The sequence below is a fragment of the Phalacrocorax carbo genome, chromosome 6 (genome assembly GCF_963921805.1).
Source record: "Phalacrocorax carbo chromosome 6, bPhaCar2.1, whole genome shotgun sequence".
Classification (NCBI taxonomy): Eukaryota; Metazoa; Chordata; class Aves; order Suliformes; family Phalacrocoracidae; genus Phalacrocorax; species Phalacrocorax carbo.
In genome coordinates, this window is record NC_087518.1 from 29,978,878 (window position 1) to 30,005,274 (window position 26,397).

Sequence of the window (26,397 nt, forward strand, 5' to 3'; positions counted from 1 at the left end):
TTTGATTATGCAGATTTTCTGTGACTGCATTACAAGGTGTTGGCAACCTGAGGTTGCTTTTGTGCATGAACTGATTCCTGATTAAATCAATATGTGGGCCAACTAACTCTCAGATAAGCCCACTTTGTTCCTCTTTACTTGTTTTAAATTTAATATTTTTGTTAAGGAGAAACTTGCTGTTACTTGTGTTTAATGGGACAATTTCCGTAAGTGTAAGTGGGTCATGCTGCAGACATTATATATGAACAACTCCCACTTAATTGTGAGAGATTTGCTTGTATTAGCATTGCAATCAGAAGCTACCAGCTGAATATGAAAAAAGTAAAAGCTGGAAAGAGTGACCTCAGTTTTCAAAGGAAGCATGCAAGCAGCGGGGCCTCAGCTGTCTCAGTTGTCCTTTTAGCCTAACCATTAAAGTGAATCCCACTGCAATAAGGAGTATAATAAAGTCCTTTTAGCCCCTAACTATTGCAGCCCCTGTCCCCCATTTCCCTTCCGGTGAGCCCCAGCCTCTTCAAGGCTCCCAGGAGAGGAGAGAGCCGCTTAAGACACAGGTAGTCACCACCCCTGCAGAACAGAGGAGATGTAGGCAGCAAAGATCCAGCCCCCCAACAGATCTCGGGAGGGAGCACTTGGGTTGATACACTGGAATTACCAATGCTCCAGTCAGGGCTGTGCTGGAAGCAGATCAGTGTATCTCGGCACAACCAGCTGTTAAAATCACAGGCTCCAACAGGTTCTTTAACCAGCTCTTAAATATCATTCCCATCATTTGCTTTCTGCTGCAACTCCCTCTCTTTATTCCATCCCAGGTATTTTGTGTCCCCCCCAGAACAGCGTGCCATGCACTTGCAGCAGTCCCACAAAAATTCTGATGAGTGTAGACTGCCCTGATTTTCATTTTACTGCATTCTCTCTAGATTCAAGAGTTGGGAAACTTAGTTCCTGTCAGTGTTGCCAGTTCTAGCACTTTTGTGATCTCAGGCAAATCAGACAGGCCTCTTCATGCAGTCCACTCATCTGTGAAAACAAAAAAAACAAAAAACAAAAAAAGCAAAGCATAAATATAAAATAGTTCTCTCCTCCTCTGCATTTCTACGCTGCTGAATTAATTTACATACAGTTTGGAGGTCTTCAAACAGAAAGCGTTACAGAATTGCAAAGTATCATGACTTGTGAAAGAAATAATTTCAACAGAACCTCTGCTGGCTAAACTCTACCTTTGATTCAAAGAGATCTCATTTCCATGGAAGCATTTCTCAACCCTGTCAAAACCTACCATCTATGGCAGGCTGGTTGTAGCACTTACCAATGATTTTGGAAATAAATCATACCCATAAAAGAGACCTGTCCCAAATGTTAAACAAAAAACCCCCTTGTTCAATGAGGATCTATGTGTAAGAGGGTTATTTTTTCAGACACTGCCAAGCTGTAGCATAATGCTGAGTGAGGACACAGTTATCATAAATATCTGTGTTCTTTGGAATAAATGATGAGTTTTTAAGATTAATTCATTGCTCTTGATCAAGAAAAAACATAGCTCATCTTTGGCTTGTTCCTGAAAAACAACCCTAAAGGAGGCTTTCTCATCAACCTTCTGCCTTCCTGCTACCACGGATACATAATGCGGATAGCTTTCCTTCCACAGGACATAAAGGTTTTTCTATATTTTTCTTCTCCTTTTTTTAAAAGTTAGTCATTAAGTAACTTCTTTTTGAGTTCAAGTTTTTAAGGTTAAGTTAGGCATAGCATTATAGTGGCTAAAACTTGTACACAGAGTTAAAGTGACTTTAGAAGTAGTGCTACTCTTCTGCTTTTGCAGAGATTACGGATGCATAGTCCAACTCTTAAGTTAATTTTGTTCTCATTAGCTTTAGATGTTACCATTAATTAAAAATAAATGAAGGGTACTGGGTTCTTCTGCAAAAGCTGAAAAAAGAGCTTTGCTTGAAAAAAAAGCACAGAAACAGGAGCTTTGGACCTACTAGTACAAATCTTTAGTCATTGCCTGGAACGTTTTCTGACCTCATGGTAGAACAGGATGTTTAATTCTCTTTTATATTCTCAGAAAAGCAGATAAATCATTACCTGATCGTTCCTGCACTCACAGCCTTTGTGTTAGTTTAAAAGCTAACCTGTCTCAGAGACAGAGATGACAGATAGTGTGTTCCTCACAGCCACACGAGTGAAAATGGTCTGTCTTTGAGCACAGACGTGATTTCCCAATCTGCTAGGATGGCACTGTGCCTGCTACCAATGTTGAATTCTAGTGTTCCTAATTACAGTCATCACTTAACGACTAGATTAGGGATGTAAAAGGCTGCAGAGCCATAAGTGACACTCCACTGGCAAGAAGCAGCCTTCTCCAGTTGTGGTGGCATAAGAGGAGTCAGTGATTCTTTGGCACAAGACGCAGCCCCTGGGACTTACACATCTCCCTTCCTTTCGCTTGCGTGACCCTACACTAACATAGCTATTCTTTGGGTTACAGGCAATTAGGTGTTTCTTTGTTTTCAGAGATTCCAACAGCATTCTTAATATTTGAAGAAACATTCTCATAACTGAAAACTTATAAATTATTTTTCTTTACATTTTAATTTTCCATTAGGACCACGCGTGAAAGTAATGATGTAGTTTTGGGGGGCAGAGATGGGGAAAGAAGGAAAAGCAAATTGGAAGCTACCAGACTGCAGTAGAGCCAACAAACATACTCTGTGAATGCAACAGCAAGGACAAATAGTACAAAGCTCTTACTTGCATGCACAGTCAGAAGCTGGCAGAAAGCTTAAGGGTCATGAAGGCAAACAATTTAAGAGCAAACTGTTTTACAGCCTTCTATTGTAATGCCCTGAACAGGATGTTTCAGCCCAAAAAACTATTGTCCTTATGGAAGCAAGAAAGACATACAGGTGTATGGAACAAGTCAGTATTTTTATAATGAACAAATGGAATATATCTGTGAATATCACCATGTGGCTACCATAAATCAATATGGCTGGAAAGCATCGAAGAGTTCATTTAATATTAACCAGTCCTAAAGAACGAATAACAAAATTCCAGGTTCCACAGAAAAGTCATAAACCAGAGATTTTTTTTATAAGGCTGATTCCTAATCCTGCCCTTGAGAAGCCCTTCAATGTGCACAGTCCAAAGGACCAGACTTTAAGCAAGTCTCCTTAATACATCCCACCACATTTGCTGTGGAATCAGATTTGAATATCGAATTTTGATTTCTTTGCTCAGAGAATGATGGCAGGACAGATACTGATTTGTGAAGACTATTACACAGTTTACATAAGCACACCCATACTTTCAAATTGGTGTTACATCTGAGTTAAATAGAGTGACGACTGTCCCAGACCACACACAAAAAGCTTGTAACAAAAATAAAGGTATTATCTCCATGCACAGAATGGATCTGCTGACAGTCGCCTGGTGAGAATTATCTTGAAAGAATTTTAAAAGCCATAATTTTTCGAAAATTGTAGCTATTTTCTTCATGAAAGATGTATTTGCAGCCAGGAGCTCCCATGATGCTTCATCCTAAAAGCTGTGTTTTTGAGATCACAAGACTGATCCTTCAAGGACAGGTAGTCAGAAGAAGAGGGGTTTTATTAAGACACTAAGTAGCGTCTCTGTCAGAATCCCCTGTATGTCTCTTATGGACTTAATCCAAAGGAATTAATTAAAAAGACTTCTGTTTGCTTAATGGAAATGAGAGAAGACATAATTTATAACCTTGGTGTGGAAGACAGTCTCTTCTTTTCTATCCAACACAAACCTTTTGTTATCAGGGAAGGTCGCTGTGGTGGAAGAACGGTGTCTCCCGAAATGAAGAAGTAAAGTTGTTGACACTGTTTAAGAAAGATGAACAGAGACTTGACAGAGAACTTGCCTTTTAAATTTAAGGCCACAGCTATTAAAACTGAGACTTTTAATACTCTTTCAGACTGCATCTAAATTTCCTACAATCTTTGCTCCTAAGTAAAGAATTCATCCAAGATGACCATTGCTTTGCCTAAGAACAGGGAAAGGAAAGCAGACAAGTTGCCCTCCTCAGAGCAGCTGTTATTGGCCAGCCAGATGGCAAACGACATGCGAGAACTTACAGGAAACAGTCCAGCACAGATCATTAATTCCAACACAGCCTCTACACCCCAAACACCATTAAAATGTCACTGCTAAGGACTCTGAGAGCCAAGACACCAACAAAACTTATAAATACCTATAAATATCTAAAGGGTGGGTGTCAGGACGATGGGACTAGGCTCTTTTCAATAGTGCCCAATGACAGGACAAGGGGCAATGGGCACAAGTTGGAACACAGGAAGTTCCAGCTCAACATGAGAAAATACTTCTTTCCTGTGAGGGTGACAGAGCAGCGGAACAGGCTGCCCAGGGAGCTTGTGGAGTCTCCTCCCCTGGAGACATTCAAAACCCGCCTGGACACATTCCTGTGCCCCCTGCTCTAGGTGTGCCTGCTCAAGCAGGGGGGTTGGACAAGGTGATCTCCAGAGGTCCCTTCAAAACCCTACCATTCTGTGATTCTGTGATTCTGTGAAAACATGTTCTACACAAGGATTTCTGCAACTATAATGGATTATCGAAAACCCTTCCAAAATGCAGCAAGGAAAAGTAATGGAACAAGTAGATTGGTGTATGTGATAATGCTGGAGAATACAAGTGGCCTTCAACTGCAATACATATCTATATGTATTTTAAATATATACCTAATAAATGATGTTTCATTAAACTCTATTCAGTTCCACAAAACATTTTGTTCTTTCATAAACACGATTTTCTTTTTAAAAGAAAGCCGTGGACCAGATCCTTGACTGGTAGCATACCTCACTCAGGTGCTGTACTTCACTGAGCTACACTAATCTGTGTCCAAAGAGAAATGGTACCTGATGCTAGATTTAAAGATATATTGTAGTGTGGCTTACAGGAAAACGGGTCTTGCTCTTACTTTTAGGACTAACATATTTTTTTCTACAATATCTCCATTTTTAATGCAGCAATCAAAGGCACATATTTTGGTGTCACCAAATGGAATATTTTCTCCTCTCAGGTGGTCTTCATGACTAAGCTTCAGCAGAAGCAGAGTTTAATGTTATAAAATTCAGCCTTTGCAATATTCAGAGTTAACAAATTCAGCCTTTCCTTTAGGCATTAAACCTTTAGATGAGACGTGGAGTCCCTTATAACGAGACAGGGACCAGCAGAAGAGCAATGTCAGAGTCAGGGACACCTACAAACTGCCTGACTTACCAGTAACACACCATTTGGAAGAAAAGGAAGAGGGCTTTCCAGGAGAGGGCTTTCCATTCATTAAGCAGGAAGCCTGTATCTTCCATGTTGGGAGACAACAGGTATGCAGAACATCCAGAGCCTCCACAAGCATTACTTTATTCTTTCTTTTTTAAAATATGATGTTGTTAGAGAAGTGGTTTTGTTAAAGAAGTGTTCTTGACATCTTACACACACTGTTACAGGGAAGGACAGTTGCCAAAACAGGAGATCAAAGACCCTAGTGAACATCACTGCTCTGCTGGTTGCACATGTGCTAACTAGTTCTTCTGGCTCAGCTCCCAGTAACTCAGTCATCCGATATCAACTCGATCCTGCTGGTCCCTTTCAATAAAGTGTTATTCTTTAGATATCAAGCAACCAACCTTACTAAAAATTTGCTGTTACAACTTTCTGCCATCTACCTGCTTCAACGACCAAGCAATCCCACCTGCTTGCCTCTTCTGTGAGACCAAGCCACTTTTCCTGTCCAGGCACCTCGTGTAGAAAGAGTGATCTCCTGCAGCTGAGTTTTAACTACTTTTAATGATATATTTGTAAAGCAAAGACATCAGGGAGCCTAGCTGAAGCTGAAGCAGAAATCATATTCTTATGTGTAATGTTAATTCTACCATTGCATAGTTTTATACGTAAGGGCAAACAATTTAGCAAAGCAAGAGAATACCCTGATTTTCTGAGAGATCTTGTTTTCTCGAACAAAAGCATCATCTGCAAGGAACATGCTTGTTTCTCACTTTCACCACTCCCTTTTGAAGAAAGAGTGATAACTGTGTTTAGCATAAGTCTAATTGGGAAGGATCACAAAGCATCTAGCAAATTGAAATAAAGTTATTTGCACATTATAGAAGTCCTTGCCATCATCACAGGAACTATAGCTGGAACTACAGTGTTTTAACGATGTTAAATATTTTCATGTTGATGACAAAGCAAGAAGCAGAGAAAACCCCCTTTTTTTTACTGGGACGTGAGTTTGGGTGATCAGAATTCAACTGGACCAACAGGGACGCTGTCTGATCTCCCAGCCTAGCCACGGTTAGTTCCCAAAATCCCAAACGTGTTCCCCTGCCACAAGGATCTATGTGGAAAGAACTGGAAACATCCATCTGTGAATTCTGCGCTGTCAGGAAGATACTACGGTTGCTCGTTGACGTCACTGGCAGTGGCTGATAATGAAAATTAATGATGATTCATAAAGACATCTCTTTCCTAAGAAATACTGGAACAGCAGCTTGCATAATCCTGAGATTTACTTAATTAAGCAACATCCCCAGCACTCTTTTATTTGATCATAGTTCCTGTCTTGTCTTCACCTCTGTCTACATCCCAGCTTTAACCACAAGTGCCTGATAAGAAGATTCATTCAAACAGAAAGCAGAGAGTGGGAAGGTAGGCACTGAGGCGTGGCTGGTAATTTATAAACTGAAAGGAGGAGAGAGTGGAAATATATTAGAGGGAGATGAGAAGTCAGGATGGTCCTGTTTGCTGCCAGCAAAATGAGGAGCCGAAGAGAGGGCCCATCTGCACCATGTGCTATTGTATATGTCTCCAGAGACGGAGGGATTCATGTAGGGGAGGAATATACCTATGGCTTAATGCCTCTCCTCGCTTTGGATGAGGCAAGACCACTATTTTCAGTATTTTGAAGCATTTTCTGCTTGAAACCTCAGAATCATCCAACTTCAGTGTTCTGAAACATGCTTCTCCACTGACATTCTGGAAGAATGCTACGAGAAATGGGTTAATGTTATCACGTATGTCATACACATTTGAGATGCTGTATCTAACATGATCTCCTATAGGTTTCCTAGTTTCTGACCAAGGCGGCCTCAGAATCAGGAGAAAGCAGGCAGGGCAATAGCACAGGGAAGCGTATTGCTGCCTTCCAAGTGACCTTGATGTTTTAAACCAGGAAGCAAGGAACCTCAGACTTCATCCAGCTCCATGTTTTATTTATTATGATATTGCAGCAGCCATGAATCAGAAACCCATTAGGCCATCTAGCATGCAAACACATAAAGACCAGACTTTAAACACCACTCATTTATCAGCAACTATGTTTTAAATCCACTTTGCCTAGCAAGATAGAATTTATCCTGAAAAGTGAGGGGCGATATTTCTCATCCAGATGGGAAAACACCTTTCCCAGAACGATTCAGGGGTGCTGTAGCCAGAGGCAGACGGAGGGCAGCCTGGCCCCCGGAGCACACGGGACAGGCCGCCAGGGAGAGATGCCAGTGTTAAATATGACATTTTGTGTTGAAGTGGGTGCCTTCCTACGGATGCGAGACGATGAGAGGAAGCCCTGCCTGAGCAAAAAGGGCAACCCCAGGTTTGAGAAATAAAATTACTGCAGCAGGTGGACAATAATTACGTAACGAACTTAGCCGAAGAACGTGGCCAGGGCGGCTTCTCCCCTGCCTGCGCACCCCCGCGGAGCCGGCTGCCTTTGCCGCGCCCGCCCCCAGCTCGGCCGCCATGGCCGCTCCCTCAGGCTGGAAGAAGAGAGGGCGGGCGGCGGCCGGACTCGTTTCTTGGCGGAGTGATGCCGGCCGCCTCCCGCCCGCCCCTGGCAGGCGGAGGGTTACAGGGCGCAGTGAGTGACGGGGTGGCCGTGTGAGAGGATCGCCCAGCTCCCGTTGCGCTGCTCTGCTCGCTCCCGCCGCCTCCCTCAGCAGTACCGCGCCTCGCTTCGCCTCACCCTCCCTGCGCCCTCCGCTCCCTCTTCCCGGCGGGCTGGGGCTGCGTCTTCGCGTCGGCTTCCCCCTCAGCCTGGAGGCTCCCAATATGAACAGCATCGTCTGCGCTGAGAGGCACCAGGTACGGCGGCGGGCCCCAGCGGGGCGTCCGGGCGGGCGGCCCGCGCCGGCTGTGAGGGGGAGGGCGGCCGTCCACGAGGCCGGGAACGGCGGGGCGACGCGCCTCCCCGGCCCCCCCCGCCGCTCTTTGTTCGGCGCTGGCGGCGGCCCGGGGCTGCCGGCGGGCTCGGCGGCGGCGGCGGCCCGGCCCGGCCCCTCGCAGCGCGCCCTCCCCGCGCCGTGGGCCGGAGGAACCGGAGCTCCGGTGGCTCCGCGGCTGTTCCTCGCGTAACTGGGGGCGGTTTCTCAAAGGCCGGCCAGATCTCGAAGTTGCCATCCTCATCGAGGCGAACTTGGGGAAATGGCCGGAGATGGGTTCCCTCAGGGCTCCCATCCCGCCGGAGGGGGGGGCACCGCCGGCTGCCGGGAATGTCGTGTAGTCCCCAGAAAAGCGGCTGTTCCACACGCGTGGGTATTGTTCCAAGGTCAGGCGCTGCCTTGTGCGCCTTCCCGAGCGCCACGCTGCCATCGCGGAGTGGCACCCTCCCTAAATCCGTTGGGGGGGGGGGAAGAGAACAGCACAAATCCTGGGCTTTCAGTGAAGAAAATAGCCATTTCGGGCTGAAGAACATGTGCTGACAGCTTGTTGCCAATGTCATGACCCTCCCTGTCATCTGTATCAGTTCTGGGAAATAGGCGATAACGCAGCGCAAACAGTGACTGCCAGTCCACATCAGTGCTTCTGGAGAAGGGTGATGAGGGTGAATGACCAGAAGGCTCGCGCTTTTTTTTTGGTGGGGGGGGGGGGGGGGGGAGGGGGAGATAATACAGTGTTTTCTGCCTGCATGCACAAATTTCCAGCAAGTTTTTAGAAATTTTCAGAGGTGCTTCAAGGTAGAAAATATCTTTGCGTTGGCAGCCTCTCTGTTCCTTCACCCAGGATTCCCACTGACATAAAAACTGAACTGGTTATGGTTTCATGCAGGGTAGAAGAATGTTGGCAAAGTGAGAGGCGAGGCATCCAGGTTATTTACTAAGGAGAAGGGTAGCAAGGCTGAGCAGTGATAGACTAGTGGAAATTCAGTATCATGCCACTCGCCTTATTTGTCGTGGTTTGAGAAGGGGAGGACTTTTTTGTTTCCAGTGATGGGTGTGTAGACACCACGTTTACTCTTTTCTGTCAGGGATCTGTAAAATAAGAAACCAAGCAGGATGTGGTGCTTTGATGGTGAGATTGGCTTAATTTTAGAACGTGGATTTTGTAGCCACAAGCCTAATTCCTGGAGCACAGGATGCAACAGTCAGGGAGTACTTTCCAGTTAGGAAATGGTATTTGAGCTACTGTGAATAGGTCTAATTTTGTAGAATATAGAATAAAAAACTCTGCTTGAGTTCTTAAGGAGCAGGAGATGGTAACAAAGGCAAAAACTGCCCAGAATGTGGGGTGAGAGGCAACGACAGCATACAAATAAAAAGACCACCAGTTTACTGTTTGTGTGACAAATGTTTGGAGAACAGTGGGAAGTGTGTGTTAGCAGATAAAAGAAACCCATATGGAGGTGGGGGGAAAGGAAGGCTCAGATTTTAAGAGTGTGCATGTGAGGCAGAAGGAAGAAAAAAGAGGTGTAGATAAAGACTATGACAACAGCAAAAAGGGTATAATGTGGAAAAGGAGAAGAGGAAATGCAGAACCAGTATGGAAAGGGGACATAATGACCAGTGCTAAGACTCTGGAACAGTGTATCAGAAGCATGGGGGGGATAGCAGTGGAAGCGAATACTAAATGGGCAGCTGGTGTGTTGCAGCTGAGGGTTGTGGTTGAAAGAGCAATTACGTTCAAGCATAAAGCCTGCTTCTCTTAATTTTTTTAAGCCTACATACATGATTGTGTGTTTGAAAGAGCTCTCTAGGCTTGTGCTCTATAGAGGACAGTCCAAGTATTACATCTTCTTGGACTGCATGTAGAACATTTTGGAAAATGTCCATAGTACTTTTTCCTTCCCCTTCAGTCCTTCGCTGGTGGCAGCAAATATCGTCCCCTTGCTGTTGGGGTGGGAGCACAGCTAAGGCTGATTTGCAGTGAAATACAACAATTTTGTTTACAAGCCGTAGTTATCAATGAGACTAAATCTTTAGTGGAAAAGAACTGGAAAGTGAAAACACTGAACGCAAAACAATTAATATAAATTCTGTGAGTCTTATTTTAAATCACTGGTATGATTTTGGTGATATTTTATATCACTGGTATAAGCTGAGCCTGTTCAGTGGTATAAAGTATGTGATATTTTGCCCAAATGCAAACTCAGACATGGAAAGATCATATGTTTTTTACCATAAATAAGGGCTAATGTGGGAAAGAAAATTGTTGAGGACATCTGGTTTTATCTTCTGATGCAGGTAATGGACTACGAGTAGTCATAGGTGTGACCTACATTTCTTCTGAACTGGACTGTGAAAAGCCAGAAATCCCACAGCAACTAAAAAGCATCAACCATGGTGTTTAAATTCCATTTTTGTTTCACTGGATCAACCAAGTGTCCATCATTACTTTTTAATCCTTTGATTAAAAGCTAATACTTTTTGGTGTATCACCCCCAAGTTAGTGTTTTACTTCTGAGTTGAAGAGGTAGTACCTTAATCTGATGAAAAGGTGTGTGTAAAGCTGGCACAAAGCAAGGGCTTTGTGTAACTTTTTTTAACGGAATACAGCCTAAAATATAGGTCATGATCAAGGTGACTTTTGCCTTGGTATGTGGCTCTGGGACCTGTCGTCTTGGTACCTCACCTGAGGTCGCAGCTTGTACCTCTGCTGAAAGCAGCTCTGCAGTGGCAGGTCCTAGGGCATGATAATGGCTCTTAGATCTCAGAGAAATCCAACAGTAATCATCATGCAGCAGGTTTTTAAAATGTTGGCATGTTTTCTGCAGTGAACAAGTATTTAAAAAAATGGGGTGAACAGATCCTAAATTCTAAACACAATAACAATTTAAAATGTATTAATTATGACATATATTTGCTCTTGTAACTGAGCTAATCATATTTCAGTAGTATATACATTTGCAGGATACATGTAAGAGGATAGCTTAGTGAAGGATGAGAAGACAGTATCCATGTTATTTAGGTGAGTCTTCTTAAATGCACCTTTAAACATATACAGTGAAGTGGAAAGATGAGTTTTAAAGGGGGAAATTTCTTTTCTGGAAGTCAGCTATGTGCAGTGAATTTATCTGAGAGTGCATTATGAGCCATGAATCTTCCATGGGCCAGCGGTATATATGTGTAGCAAATGAAATTCTGAGTCTCTGCATAAGAGTAAGTGTTCAGGAAACACAATTATTAGGACACAGTTATGTTTAAATTGAGTGACTGGGCAGACGGTTGAGTACTGACATTTGTCTGCCTGGGAACAGCCGTGTCATTGAAACACCCCATGGGAATGTTTCAGTCCTCCTGACCTGTCTCAGTCCTCTGCAGTATGACACCTAGCATGATTGACTCTTGATTGAAGGCGGTGCCTCTGAGCTCAATACCAGTATCAATCTTTAATATTAAAACTAGAATGGAAATCCAGAGTGTATATATCACTTATTTTTAGCTTAATTTTAAAAATCAGTGCAGGAAACAGGCCTACTTTCAAGTAAGAATTTTCTCAAATGGAAAGTGTTGTTCCCATTCTGGAATGCTAATTCTGTCGCTTCAGCAGTTTAAATAATTGCATTTTGATGGCGCTTGAAAAGTAATCCTTTCAGAGGCATCAGACTTCATACTTTACCTAGTTGACAGCTATCTGTAAATGTCACGCTTGACTTAAAAAATTCAAAGTCCTGGAAAATTATTAAAAAGCCACTGGCAGTTCTTTATGGGGTGAGCTAGAAGGGAGTTTAAGCAAGGGGGTGGTGGTGATGGCAAAGTTATTTAGATGCTGAAAGTAATTTAAGAAAGGAATTTTTTCTCAGTACCTGTTTAAGCCTTTAATGCAGACAATATGGCATGCTTGGCTTTTCATTCAATTTTGGCTGGTTGGTTGGCTTTTGTTCTAGCAGTAGTGTACCAAAGCCAAAAGAATGCAGGAACTAATGCATATGCTTGTGCTATTTAATGCTATTTGGAGTAGTAATATTAGCCATGGTTCACACACAACAGTATTGAAATTTTGTGGCAATAATTAAGGTGTTCAAATCCCTAGATATTCAGATTGGACAATATTATTAGGTCCAAAAATGCAGGATGTGTGGTTTTGACCTCATACACAAAGGAGGGCTTTAAAAGACAAATCGTCCATTCAATCCGGAATTATTTTGGATGTCCTTTATAGGTCTTGAAGGTCGTAAGCAAGTACACCGGGCAAAGTTAAAACACTGTGTTACAGCAGAATGACAAAACATGCCCGGAGACATAGACCAAATGATGATGATTCTGGAATTTAGTGGAAATGGTTTGAACAGTTGTCATGTAACTTGAAATCTCCCCTCGGTACAGGTAATGAACAGCAATCCCATTGAATATTGAACCGGGGGAATGCATAATGTGATGTGTGAGCAGGCTAGTAGCCTGCTTGTCTGAGCTGTGGTAGCAAAATGCATTTAATTTGCTTTGGTAGTTATGGACCTCGACTTGGTTAACAAGAGAACTTCTTTGAGAGATCTCGCAGTCAAGAAAAAGTTGGTTTAAAACCAGGTCAACCAAGATGGATGATCTGATGTGCGAAGTGTCACTTTCCGCTCAGAATCAAGCAAGTGGTGACTGGGTTGGTCCCAGCCTTTTCAACAAAATGGCCTGACGCTGTACCCACCACCCAGTGCAACTTGTGGCACGCAGAGCTCGCCCCCCTTGACTTGTCTTTATAGGTGCCTGCCGTAGCTTGCATCTGGCTAGGTAAGCTTAGCTGTCATGTGTGGGTAATTCCTATAAAGGAAAAAGAGGGTTTAAAATCTGACATGATAAAGTCAGAGGTCTCCTGCTGATAATTCTCTTGTATATTCATGGATAGTCTTGGTGAAGCATAACTTCTAAAAGATTCTTATCACTTTCTTTGTAAGCTAATTCATTGCAACACTTGTGTTGAAATAATACTTCTGCATCTTTGAACAACAGAATGTTTCAGCTGAGGTGACTGGGGAGAGTGTGGACCTCGGACTGTTTACCTCTGCTTTTGAGAAGTGAAATGTTTTGATTACTTTAGAAACTGGAAAGGTTATACCAGTTGTACTAACAGGAGAAGTGCTGACTTCCAAATGCTTAGTTAAATAATATTTGCTAAATAGAGCTTGGTTTCAGTTTTGTGACTTGCTTGTAGGATTATAAAAAGAACATACATTTACTCTATGGAGATTTTTTCCTAGTGAAGTATGCTGACATTAAAGTATATTGTAGAAAGTTGTAGTCCGTGGGGTACTGTTCTCATAGCCCTCCCTGCGTGAGGGGATACAATATTACAGACAGACAGCGCTGCTGTTTCCTCCTGTATGTGTATGTGTTTGTTCTAGTAGCCAGACTTAATTAACATCTATTCTTTCTGCTCGGTTATCTGCTGGCTGAAATATTTTGTCTTCAGGGTTGTAAGAAGCTGTTAAAGATGGAAGCAGATTTCCTGTGGAGCTGGTATGTTGTGGGATAATGCCCCCTGCCGCTCTTATGAATCAGCCTCATGCTTGAGCTGCTGGTCTACTGAGCCAACCAAGGGAGGTTACAGTTCCTGCCAAAAGGATACTGTGTGTGAGCACTGGCCAGGCAGTGGGGTTGTGAGGCTCTCTTGCCTACAATGTAGGTGTCTTTTAATTTTTGATGTGGAGAAACAAGCTGCACCTATTTTTAGGAAACCTGATTCCCGGTGTGGCATTTAATCTGCAGATACAAATATAGTTTTGGAACTGCGATGGGGAACTCAAGTGGATGAAGTGGTTGCTGTTTTCCTGAGGTGGCATCAGGGTCATGGAAAGTTCCAGAGTCGGTGTTTGTTGCTTGTTCCCTCCCTGCTGCTGCTCCTCCTCCTCTTCTCCCCTCCCCAAAAAAGCCCAGCATAAACAGTCCACCTGCATGCAGAATCCCAACAAAGCTACTCCAGTCTGCACTGCCAGTCCAGGACTTGACCAGAACTTAACAGATTCTCTTCGCAGGGTAGCAAAGAGACTTTTTATCAAAGAAAGTTATTGCCAAATAGCGATTTCTGACTTTATAATAATTTTTTTTTTTTGAAGTACCAGAGACTGGAGACATGCCCAGTTATTTCAGACATGTCCTTAATCTACCTTCAGTCCAATTTAGGCATTCAGTAGAAGGAGGATATAAGTAGTTGAGTACAGGAAAAGCAAAAGGTAGGAGGCGTGTGGATTGGCTTCTTTTTTAAAACTTGGTCATTTTTGTTGTGTTGCTTAAGAGTTATCTACTTGTGTAAGCAAGCAATAATGCTCAGATACAGGAAGTGCTGAAGGTTAGAGTTGGTAAGTTGTTTAAAAATGGGATTCAGCTGTTCTAACTTCTTCTCTAAGCACTAATTTAACGACTTTCTTGTCTCTGTAGGTATAAAAATTGGTGTGGTTGACCTCTTGTTAGGCATGAGATTGGTCTCAATATGGAAGTTTTCAGGCTGTTTTTTGTGAATTAAAACTTGTTCGTTCGGGTCAGGAACTTCTACTTTGAGACTATTAAAGTTTCTTCTGAAATAGGTGGTAGTACTGTCTGTTGTCCTTACTTGATAACTTCTCCTTTATTGCAGGTTATGATGCATGATTATCACAGAAGAAATTCATGTCTATAGCTTTTAAGGACTTGATTACATCATCTTCAAGCCTGATAGTTTTGGAATCCATATTGCAGCTGCAAAGACACGTCTGCTTTTGCATTTCAACAGACATCTTTCCTGTCAGAAGATACTGAAACTGAAGTGCTCTGTTTTAACACAGTGACACCATTGGATTATTTTAAGATCTCCCAGTTAAAAATTTACAGTAATCTATTTGCTAGGTAGGTTGATACTGTTAGCTGCGTATACAATAGTTAATAGTTTTACTGAACTTCTGCAGCTTTAAAACCTTGCTGTCCTTTTTTTCATAAAACACAACAAATGAAAGTGCCTACAAATGGATAATAGTCTTTGTAAGTAAGATTATTGTTGCCAGTTTAGGGTCAAATGCTTTCAGTAGTAAGTGAATTTAAAGTAAACGGGTTACCACTAGAATTATTTGGTGGGGGTGGGGCTTGTTATTTGGATTTTTATTGCTGACTTTGGCTCTCTGGTTTTTTGTTTTGGGGGTTTTCTTATTTAGTCTGATCTTCAGAATTTTCTTAAACTTTAGGTGGATATTTAAATTGTTGCTGGTAACATTAGTAGCATCCCACATATTCTTTCATCTAAAATTGTTGAGGAAAGTATATTTTTATACTGCTACTGTACTCATGTTAGCAGCTCAAACTTACCAATTTGATATTTTTTAAAAATTATTATTTCAAATTCATTGTCAAAGTCACTTCAGGGTCATATTTTACTATTCTTAATTAGCTTCCTATTTGTAAAGTAGACTCTTCCTGAAAGTGCTTAGCTAAAAAAAGAATCGATTAAATGACCTATACAATAGCCTCCAAATTCAAAAGTTAATTTTCTGAAGTTATTTTTCCAGTCTCATTTCAATTTACCTGAGGTGGTATGTTTGTATATGGACAAGATCTTCAGGGGAAGTTGCTTTAGCATCGTGATGATTTAAAATACCTGGTGGTGGTTCAGAATGTATTTAATTCTGTTTTGTGCCAATGTTCTTTCATGACTTCCAGCTACTCTAAAATATTTAATTAAGTCATTATTCATCAAATTAAACAAAAAATTCTTCCTGTAGCTATTCTTCTACTTCATTAGTTACTTTATATTCTCAGTTCTTATTTTTCAATTTAGCTGGTTTTTGGGTCTGCGCAAAAAAATGAAGCTGACCAGTATGATAGATTTCTTACAGTGAGCAGAAAATAGTGATGAATCTACCAAATCCGATTTATTGAGGGGAATAAAGCTTCTTGTGTAATCCAGTGGTTTCCAGCTTCCTCCCACGGAGCTTGCAGAGGTTTTGCAAGCTTGCATGAGCTTTTGGAGTTGGTACCTGTTGAAGTGATGTGGATAAATTAAAAGGTGTGGCCTCACTTTCTGAAAATCATCGATCCAGTCAATCCAAAGGATTATTGGCAACATGTACTCCTCAGCAGTAGTACTTGTCTAGGCTTTTTTTGGAGATGAATTTTTTTTAAATTCCCCATGAATGTTTGTTTGCAAACAATGTGCTAATAGTACTTCTATACTGAAGCAAAATGTCCTATCTCTAAACTTCATGCATTCTGTTTTCAGCCAGACCAACACCAAAATGATTCCTAATGGATATTTGTTGTTTGAAGATGAAAACTTCATCGAGTCATCTGTTGCCAAACTAAATGCCTTACGTAAAAGTGGTCAGTTCTGTGATGTCCGTCTTCAGGTAACTTTTTTCTGTCCAAGCACGATGCTTGAATGTGGTGGGTTTTTTGTTACACTGTGTAATGCTGTGTGCCTCGTTGATTGTGAGTCATGAGATTATAGAACCTGATTTTTCTGAAAAATGCATACGTAAAAAAAAAAAAAAATCAGATATACTTTGAGAGAAGCGATGCTAACATTTTTTTTCAGCTGACATAAATTGGAGACTTACTGATTTTAACTGTGACGTTCACTTGGGTAGGATTTTATACTATTACAATACAAATGTACTTAAAAAAAGAAGAATCTTACCAGCATGTTGGGTTTCTTATGTGTGTTTTAAATAAAGGTATGTGGACATGAGATGTTGGCGCACCGAGCCGTGCTAGCGTGCTGCAGTCCATACCTGTTCGAAATCTTCAATAGTGATAGTGACTCTCATGGAATTTCCCATGTTAAATTTGATGATCTCAATCCAGAAGCCGTTGAAGTTCTGTTGAATTATGCCTATACTGCTCAGTAAGTAGTTTTCACAGAAACCAGAGAGAGTAGGTTTTTATTTTAAAAAAATTAAAGTAATGAAGGTAAATTTGTTTCTTTAACAGGTTAAAAGCTGATAAAGAACTGGTGAAAGATGTATACTCTGCAGCAAAGAAGTTGAAGATGGAGAGAGTTAAGCAGGTACAGTTCTCAGTCCTTCCAGAAATCCATTCTGCTTTCTCAGTCTGACAGCATTTTGCTTTTTGGTGTTAATGAGTCAAAAAATGATGATGCTGTGAAAAAAGCGCTCAGCGGATAAGCTTCTTTACGTGTTTGTTAGCATTGTATTGATCTGAGTGACATTGGTATGTATGGCTTCCACTTGTGTTATCTTTGTGCTGAAGGGGCCTCTGAAGTTAAGTTTCGTATTTGTGCACCGTATAAGCAAAGCAGCTTCTGAATCATAGCTGGTCACTTACCTTCAGGTTCATGGAAGTGGTGGTGTGCTTGGTTGCATTGGGGGGGCATAATTAAACCTGTAAAGCCATGGCGGTGATATGTGAAGGAATAATAATCCACATACTCCTGAACATAAGTTTGTTAGAAGTCAACTTTAGAAATAGTCTTGTCGCAAATGGGGATACGTTTGATGAGGGCACTGGGATTCTTACCTTCTCTTGACTGCGGATAAGTGGTTTTGAATAGGTGTTCGGTAGAAAAGCATGGGGTCAGTGTATGTGGGAGTAGCTTTCGAATGCATATGACTCTCTTCATTTAACATACGTGTATTTCTATGGAAGGCAACACTTCATTTGCAGCTCTAGCATGGCAGAGGGGTGACAATGGGCAGTCACTATTGTGCAGTTAGAAAACAACTGTTGCTGCCTATTGGGGTAGGTAATTTAAACATATAAAAATCCTGTCTACTTGTAAACTAAGATGCAGCCTTTTTTCTGCAAAGGTTTGTGGTGACTACTTGCTCTCCAAGATGGATGTTCAGAGCTGCATCTCTTACCGAAACTTTGCAAGTTGTATGGGAGACTCGCGTTTGTTGAACAAGATTGATGGCTACATTCAGGAACATCTTTTACAGATTTCAGAACAGGAAGAATTTCTCAAACTTCCACGGCTAAAGGTTAGCATAAGTTTGTAGACTTCCTTCTGATACATGATTTCAAAAAAGCAACCCAAAGAGCAACTATTATGGCTTCCTTTTTGGGAGTAGGAAAATTTGGTGTTTTGACTTTTGCTACCAACACAAAGATTCTGGATCTGTATCATATTCATACTACCCTGAACCTTAACTGTAGAGAATCCATACCATTATCCTTTCTTAGTGTGAAAGATAACTGCAGCTGTACTTAAATGTGCTTCCTAGTGTCAGTGGCATAGGCTGAAAGCTCCGCTTAAATGGTGTTTTGTCACTCTGCGGTAAAGTAATGCTTACTATGTAAAGTACAGCATGCTACAAATACAAGGGTAATACCTATAGAGTAAATAATCCTTTCCTTTTCTAATTCAAGCTTGAAGTGATGCTGGAAGACAATGTTGGCCTACCCAGCAATGGCAAATTGTACACAAAGGTAATCAACTGGGTACAGCGTAGCATCTGGGAGAATGGAGACAGCCTGGAAGATCTAATGGAAGAGGTTAGTCTTTAAGAAAATGGGATTAAACATTTTTTTTTATTTTTTTTTTAAAGTCTATATGAAGGATGATCCCTTTATCTTTTCTTTTTAATTTTTTTTTCACTTTTTTAACTATGACCCTAAAGAATTTAAATTTTACTGTAGGTACCCCTAAGCTGAGAAACTGGGGGGGTGTTCAGGTGAGCTGAATGAACTGTTCAGTCTGGTCTTCTGCTTTCCTTTTTTGCTCACTATGTGCTGTACAGTAACCTCAAAGTGGCATGTATCTTGCTTTAGAACTGGGGAGGTGGTACTGAAACTTGCCGTAGATTCTTGATGTTTTCCTTTGCAGGTTTTGCTTGTAAATGCAAAGTAGGTAAAAGCTTCTAATGGTTGTTCCTCCCCATTGATTTATCTCCCCATAGGTTTATTAACAAAACTAGGATACCAAGGCTGAAGAACCAAGAAGAAACCTCAAGTGTATTGACACGTACAGAAGCAGCAGTCCTGCCCCAGTTCTCCTAAGAAAATCCGCTGTGGGCAGAGAACGATGATGATGATTTAATGGTGTTTACTTACTCCTTTACAGGATACATTCTTTTAAGTTGTGTGTTATTAAATGGCTTTACTCATGAATACTAATACTAGATGTAGCCTGGGCAGTTTTTAATGGAAAAATGAGTGGGGAATCAAAATTTTTAGTTGGCTAGAGAAAATGGACTTTACCAAAACCCATGAAACGTCAAAATCTTCCCAGTTTGTTATTACGAGTACGATAGATCTTCAACAACACTTGTATAGGCAAAAGTACATGTTGATGCTGTCATATATTCTCAAGTGTGTATGTCCTCTTGGAAAAAATAATTTTTAAAGTTTTGGCCATGTTGAAATTCAGATGCATTTCACTGAAACAGTTGCATCTGTTTACTTGTGGACAACAGTTTCCTCCAGAACTTAAATTTGTGTTGTCTTCCCTCATCTCCATAACTTTCTCTTAGAGTCCACTGTTGGCTTCTCTTTAAGTTTTTTTGATGGAGCTAAATATGTGTATTTCTCAAAGCAGAAAACTTGTTTGCGGGGATAACAAAAATGCTTGCATGAGATTGTGAATTTGTGTAATTCTGCAAATTAATGTGCATCTTGCTTGTCTAATGTTTCTGTGCTGGAAAAACAGTAGAAGTCCTTGGAAAAAGAAGATTTCTCTCAAGCTGAGAAAGTAAGGAGCCTTCATCCAGTGTTTGAAGATTGCCACCATGACATCTGCTTCCTTTTAGTTTTGTCATTCTGCTAGATTGAGATGGGATGACGAGAAGTATGCTGGCGACTGCCTTTTGTAATCTGCCTGTAGCTAAGTAGCAATGGAGACAGTAGCCACATGGGTATTCTGTTGTTGTTTTTGCAGGTTCAAACGCTGTACTACTCAGCTGATCACAAGCTGCTTGATGGAAATCTGCTAGATGGACAGGCTGAGGTGTATGGCAGTGATGATGACCACATTCAGTTTGTGCAGGTACAAATTGCAGACAGTCTGAGGTAACCCTAGATAGACTGGAGCAGTTTACAGCACACCTGATGTCTTGTGTACTGTAGCAGAGAAAGCAGCAGTAGCTTTAATGGAGAAATATGTAATGAGAAAGTATCTTTCCCAAAACTGCCGGAGGCAACGATTTAGTCTCTGCTTCTCGTTTTTTTTCGGCGGACTGACTCTAAGCCTTTGCAAAACTGAGTGCTTTAGGTTTGACTTCAAAATAAATCTTAGGCTGTTAGAAGAAAGAAGAGGTAGAAAAGCAGTCAGCTGCAGCCAGTCAGCTGTGGCTTTGTAGAGGTACTCAAGAGACCGTAAAGACCAGGGACTGCTCAGCTTGCAGTGGAGAATGGCTTATGCGCCTGTTGTATTTTGGCACAGGAAAAGATTCTAGACACAAGTTCTAACCCTTCAGCTGCCAGCATCCATTTCTTTTGTTCAGCTGCACTGGATTGTGTTAGAGAGATTTTAAAAAAGCAGTAGTAGGTAACTTCAGACCTAGAGGTGGCCGATGCTTTGACTGTGTACAAATCAGTCTTGTGCCTTTTGAGACAATTTTTGTTCTAAGTTCTAGGCAGATAAAATAATTCTCCGCTCCTGAAAAACACACGACTTAGCACAATGGAGGCTGTGTAAGAAACAAAGAATGAACGAGGGCTCATATATGTAAATTATCAAATTGCTTTATACAAATTAAGGTTGTTTAAATTCACTGAGTTAGAAGCACATATATTGCAATATGTTAACCCATAACAGTGGAATGTGCTGATACAAAATTATACTACTTGAAATTTTTAGCTAATCTTTATGGAAAATACTCCCCATCCTGGAACATGGATTTTAGAAGTGAACAGAGAGGAAAACAAAAAGCCAGCTAATTTTCCAGTTTCCTAATTGTTTTTAGGAAGCTTTCACAGACTTTGGATACCTTTGGGTACTATTCCTGGTAATACCCATAGAAGCTGAGAGGTGAATATTCAAAAAGTTCATTTTTAGAAATAAGGCCAAGAGTTCTCAACTTCTTTTTTTTTTTTTTAAATCCTTTCTGATAATAAGAATTGCCAACTTTAGAAATTCTGGACAGTTGAGAGAGTTAACACCAGAAACCCATAGGTGACAGTCCTGGAAAAACTGACTTTTAAATTTTTGACTTACAAATGTTTGTAATTTCTGTGTCCATCGAGGCAATTTAAGGATAAGGGAAGAAGCTGTTAACAGGATGAAGGTTCAGAAATAACAAAAATGCTATCCACAAAATGACTTGGTTTTCATGCTGAGTGGACTATAGCTGTCAAACTCTTGTGTGTAAGGTTATCTGTGAGTTAGACTGTATTTCAGAAGTCTTATGGCAGTTTCCATAGAGATCAGACTCCAGGGAACTGTGCAAGCATTGCAGACTTGGTACTGTGGTCATAAACTTTGCTGCTAAACAGAGTAGGCAGGATGTTAACGTTTTGTGTTTAGTTCTTATGATTCAGAAAAAGCCTGAGCAGCCTAACCAACAGTGCAGTGTCATCTGAAATGTGAAATTGTGGGGTTTTACGTTATTTTGTTCAATTAAGAAAGCTCAGTATAAATTCAATTGAATAAGAAAGCAGAAACCTCCTGGTAGTGGGAAGGTAGCAAGGGAGTAAAGTCCAAGAAAACAGCTAATCTGAGCACAGGGAGGAACTGAGGCAAAATTAATTTGTCTTCAGGGAACAAAGAGAATAGTAAATTCACTTCCAAATAGCGTTATATAATTAACTCCAGTTCCAGAAGCTTGCGAGTGAGGCTTCTAGTTTGTAGATCAGTTCTCTCCACATGGGTGTAGTTTTTTCCTTACATGTGAGAATCCTGCTAGTAACAGATGCTCTTTTCTAGGAATTTGAACTCATTTCTAGTCGGACACCAGCAGTACAAAGGTGCAGTCAGAGGATGAAATGAGTACCAAGATAAGACGTAGGGTGGTTTTTGGCCACTGTGGCCGAGTAGGCAACACGTTGTTTTGAAAATTGAGGTGTGCTATAAATGATGCTCTGCGGAGGTGGTAGACGAAGCGATCTCTTGAATAGTTATATGTTAGCTCAGAGAAGCAAAGGTAGGAGGAGGTGTAGTCTCTGGCTAGGTTTCTGTAGCTGCCTTTTGATTTTGCAGAAGAAGCCACCACGTGAGAATGATCACAAGCAGATTAGTAGCAGCTCCTCTGGAAGTCTTTCTCCACATGCTACTGTTCAGAGTCCTAAACATGAGTGGAAAATCATTGCTTCAGAGAAAACTTCAAGTGAGTAGCTGGGGCAGGGTTTGTCTAAAAGATAGATGCGTCTGGTATTATGTACCTACCACCTCTCACTCCTGGGGGATTTCCTTCAACATCTGTAAGAAATGCAGAAGTGCTCTTTCTTACTGATGATGTGTAAGTCAAGTAATTTGCCCAGTAATTGTGGGATTTTTGTAACATAAATGTAATGCGGCCAAATTGGGATTACGTACGCCTTGATTCCTTGTCGACAGGGCCATCCCAAATCCCACAGTGTGTATAATTTAGCCAGAATGTCTGAAGGAGATAGGTGGTCTCTGATTAATTAGCAGAGCTATTTGCTGCATGCGTGCGAGGAGACTGTCCCCTAAAAAGTCTTTAGATTGCTGTCTTTATGTCCTTTGAACACTATATTAATCAGCTAAAACTCGTATTTTCCAGTAACTAGGCTGACACTTGGAACCAGGAAGCAGAAAAAATAAAGTTTTCATACTCAGAAGGGGAGAAGCATAATCAGAAGACCCTAGTTGGCATTCACTTACATTCATGTGAAATTTCATTATATTGGTGGTCTCTCCTTTTCTCCTGACAACAGGTAACACCTACCTGTGTCTTGCTGTCCTGGATGGCGTGCTGTGCGTGATCTTCCTGCATGGCCGTAACAGCCCGCAGAGCTCTCCCACGAGCACGCCGCGACTGCTCAAGAGTCTGAGTTTTGAGCTTCAACCAAATGATATCATAGAGAAGCCCATGTCTCCCATGCAGTACGCTCGGTCTGGACTGGGCACGGCTGAACTTAACGGCAAGCTCATCGCTGCAGGTAAAGGAAATGGTAACAAGTCTTCGAACAAGTTGCTTGACTGTGGGTGAGGGGGAGCCAGTGGCTTAACTCCGTGCACTCTATTAGAGTCAGAGTTTGTCAACATCGAAGCAGTCGGTCTTTGGAAATGTGGTATCATCTGACCTTTTGCTTTTAGGTGGATATAACAGAGAGGAGTGTTTGCGCACAGTGGAATGCTACGATCCACAGAAGGACACTTGGACTTTCATTGCACCAATGAGAACGCCGAGAGCTCGATTCCAGATGGCGGTTTTAATGGTGTGTGGTGGGTGGAGATGATATGAAATGGGACATTATGGAAATGTGGGTGGGACAAACGTGGCGAACTTTACAAAATGGTAACAGAAGTCGCTTAATTGCAGTTACACCGTTACTAAAGTGCTAATGATTTGAGTTTTTGTGCGCTTAGATGTGAAGAAGGTATTTTTTTTTTCTATTTAGGGGCAGCTGTATGTTGTGGGTGGGTCAAACGGTCACTCAGATGACTTGAGCTGTGGAGAAATGTATGAGCCAGAAATAGATGACTGGACTCCTGTTCCGGAACTGAGAACCAACCGCTGCAATGCAGGTAACGCATCTGCAGTTGATTGACTGTTTTTTTAAAAATTCTTTCATTTATTAGCTTACTTACTATTCTTTCCTTTATGACTTAGGAGTGTGTGCCCTGAATGGAAAACTGTACATTGTTGGTGGTTCGGATCCTTATGGACAAAAGGGACTTAAGAACTGTGACGTGTTTGATCCCATAACAAAATCTTGGACAAGTTGTGCTCCCCTTAATATACGTAAGTTTGCTGTGTAGTTTGGGAGGGAGCAGGGAAAGGGCAACTGTAAAACTGCAGGCTTAAAACCAACCAACCAAGCAGTTTAAATTTCAGTTGCTCTGGCATGTTGTTAGCGCCTGACTTCTGTGTTGGGCTGTAACTCCTGGTGTTTAACTGTAGGGAGACATCAGTCTGCAGTGTGCGAGCTGGGTGGATATCTATACATAATTGGAGGAGCAGAATCATGGAACTGCCTGAACAGCGTGGAGCGTTACAATCCAGAGAACAACACCTGGACCCTGATTGCACCCATGAACGTGGCTCGACGAGGAGCTGGAGTGGCCGTTCGTGATGGTAGGCTTCCACAGGCTTAAGCAACCTCTTGTTCGTGATGAATTTTTCATGCTAAGCCGAGATGCCATTAGGTTACAAAGCAGTGTTCCTTCTCAGGGAGAAAACAATACAGTAAGAACCTGGCTATGCTTCCAATTTTAATTAGAAACTGTAACCAGAAAAACAAAAAACTCTTGGCCTGGGGCACTCGTCCATACCTCTTTCTTTTCAAAACATCACGATGCAGCTTCCAGGACTGCAGTTTGAATTTGGGCTTTGCCCTTACTCTGAAATAACTTCCAGTCAGCTCCTGCCATCAGGAGACCTGAGGCAGGTCAATACTGTAACTTCAGACCTTGAATAAGGCAAAGGCTTCTGACAGGAAACGTGAAGTTCCTTCGTTTTGGCTTGGTTTGTCTCCCCGGAAGGGAGGCCGTGTTTGGCAACAGGGCTGGTGCTTAGCAGTGAAACGTACCCTTTTGTTTCCTTTTGATAGGAAAACTCTTCGTCGGTGGAGGCTTCGACGGCTCTCACGCAGTGAGCTGTGTGGAGATGTACGACCCTGCTAGGAATGAGTGGAAGATGATGGGAAGCATGACAACTCCGAGGAGCAACGCTGGCATTACGACGGTGGCAAACACTATTTATGCAGTTGGGGGATTCGATGGCAATGAATTCTTGAACACAGTTGAAGTCTACAATCCAGAGTCAAACGAATGGAGCCCCTACACAAAAATTTACAAGTTTTAAGTGAATTCAGTCCCCTTTTCAAACTAACAGGCTTAGTGATGTAATTGTGTTTTCGTAGAGGTACACCTGTGAATAGGGCTGGGGAGGGCATAGATGTTGCCAACAGCAACACAGAGCTTTTGCATATTGCATATAAATGTGCTGTACATATTTGTTTTGGAAAGAATATTGAGATGAAGGGGGGTTTTTGTGTATTTTAGAATTTGGTTTAGGGTTGTTTGGGGTTTTTGGTTTGGTTTTATTTTATTTTAAGATTTTGAAGATAATGCAAGAGAAACTAGACTGGGCATATCATTTCAGGAGCTTCCCCCAGTGTTTGTTTTGTCACTTTGCACATTGAATGACCTTTCCTGTAGGATGTGTTCTTGGGGCAGGAAGTGTAAGGTTTACGGGGGGATTGTTTTTTTCATCAGGCCTTCTTTTCCTTCAGTAACTGGAACAATCTGTAACAAGAAGCCTTATTTAAATAGATATAATGGCTATTTTTTTTATTAAAAAAAGCTGACATGCCTGCCAGTACCTTATCTTTTATGATTGCCTTTTTATAACAGTTTTTATATACTCAGCAGAGTATTTTACCTGTTGACATGAAAATGGCAAATTCATGGTTATTGAAGCAAAGAGACAACCTTGGAGTTCATAGAGACGGAGCGGGAGAACCCATGTACCACCGTACGTGAGCTTCTGAGCTTTTGCCTCTGCTGCAATAGTGTGACTTAGTTTGCAGCACCTTCCTTAGAGCTGAATGGAGTTTCTGAACATAACATAGCTGTGACTTTCTAGGATGGGAAAATTATTTTGGCTCCAACTATTTTGACAAAAACGCAGCAGGTGCTTTCTGTACAGCGGTTTTGTTACTAGGGCTGAGCTGACGTTTGTAGAACAAAAACTTCAGTGTGGGGTTTTCCTCATGTTTTTTAAACTCTTGCCTGGCAGCAATGACAATGTACTCATCTGATCATCATCCAATTAGTAACTGTCTTAAGTTTGTTTTTCTAATATTACAAGCTGAAAGTGGGATAGAACACAAATAACTTGATTTATATGTGCTCATAGTACTATGTTGTAGTTCACTTTCTCTATTCATATGGATAAAACATTGGGTAGGATGACTCAGTGTCTAATGTGTAGTGCTGCACATCTAACTCCTGGTGCCAAACTAGCACTGACTGCTTGCTGCTGCTGCAAACACATTAAAGGGACCTTTTGGGAAATCCTTGCACCACAGGCTCGCTGTGACGTGTCTCTGTGTCCTTTTCTTTAATAAGACAGTTTATGACACTAGAGCAGACACTTTAGAG

General features: G+C 41.6%; 1 protein-coding gene across 2 annotated transcripts; it reads left to right on the plus strand.

The window, feature by feature from the left end:
• The first annotated feature begins 7,988 nt into the window (after positions 1-7,988).
• Positions 7,989-26,323, plus strand: IVNS1ABP (influenza virus NS1A binding protein). 2 transcript variants are annotated; one of them, XM_064454371.1, is made up of 15 exons: positions 7,989-8,127; positions 14,821-15,068; positions 16,432-16,558; positions 16,886-17,055; positions 17,142-17,217; positions 17,978-18,151; positions 18,540-18,665; positions 20,047-20,154; positions 22,306-22,432; positions 23,004-23,228; positions 23,386-23,507; positions 23,691-23,817; positions 23,903-24,034; positions 24,194-24,367; positions 24,843-26,323. In XM_064454371.1, exons 3-15 carry the CDS (start codon positions 16,448-16,450, stop codon positions 25,094-25,096), a joined length of 1,926 nt encoding a protein of 641 aa, XP_064310441.1. In that variant the 5' UTR covers positions 7,989-8,127; positions 14,821-15,068; positions 16,432-16,447; the 3' UTR covers positions 25,097-26,323. The 2 variants fall into 2 exon arrangements, with proteins under 2 accessions (XP_064310441.1, XP_064310442.1); XM_064454372.1 differs by having other exon boundaries at positions 16,436-16,558.
• Positions 26,324-26,397: the final 74 nt, after the last annotated feature.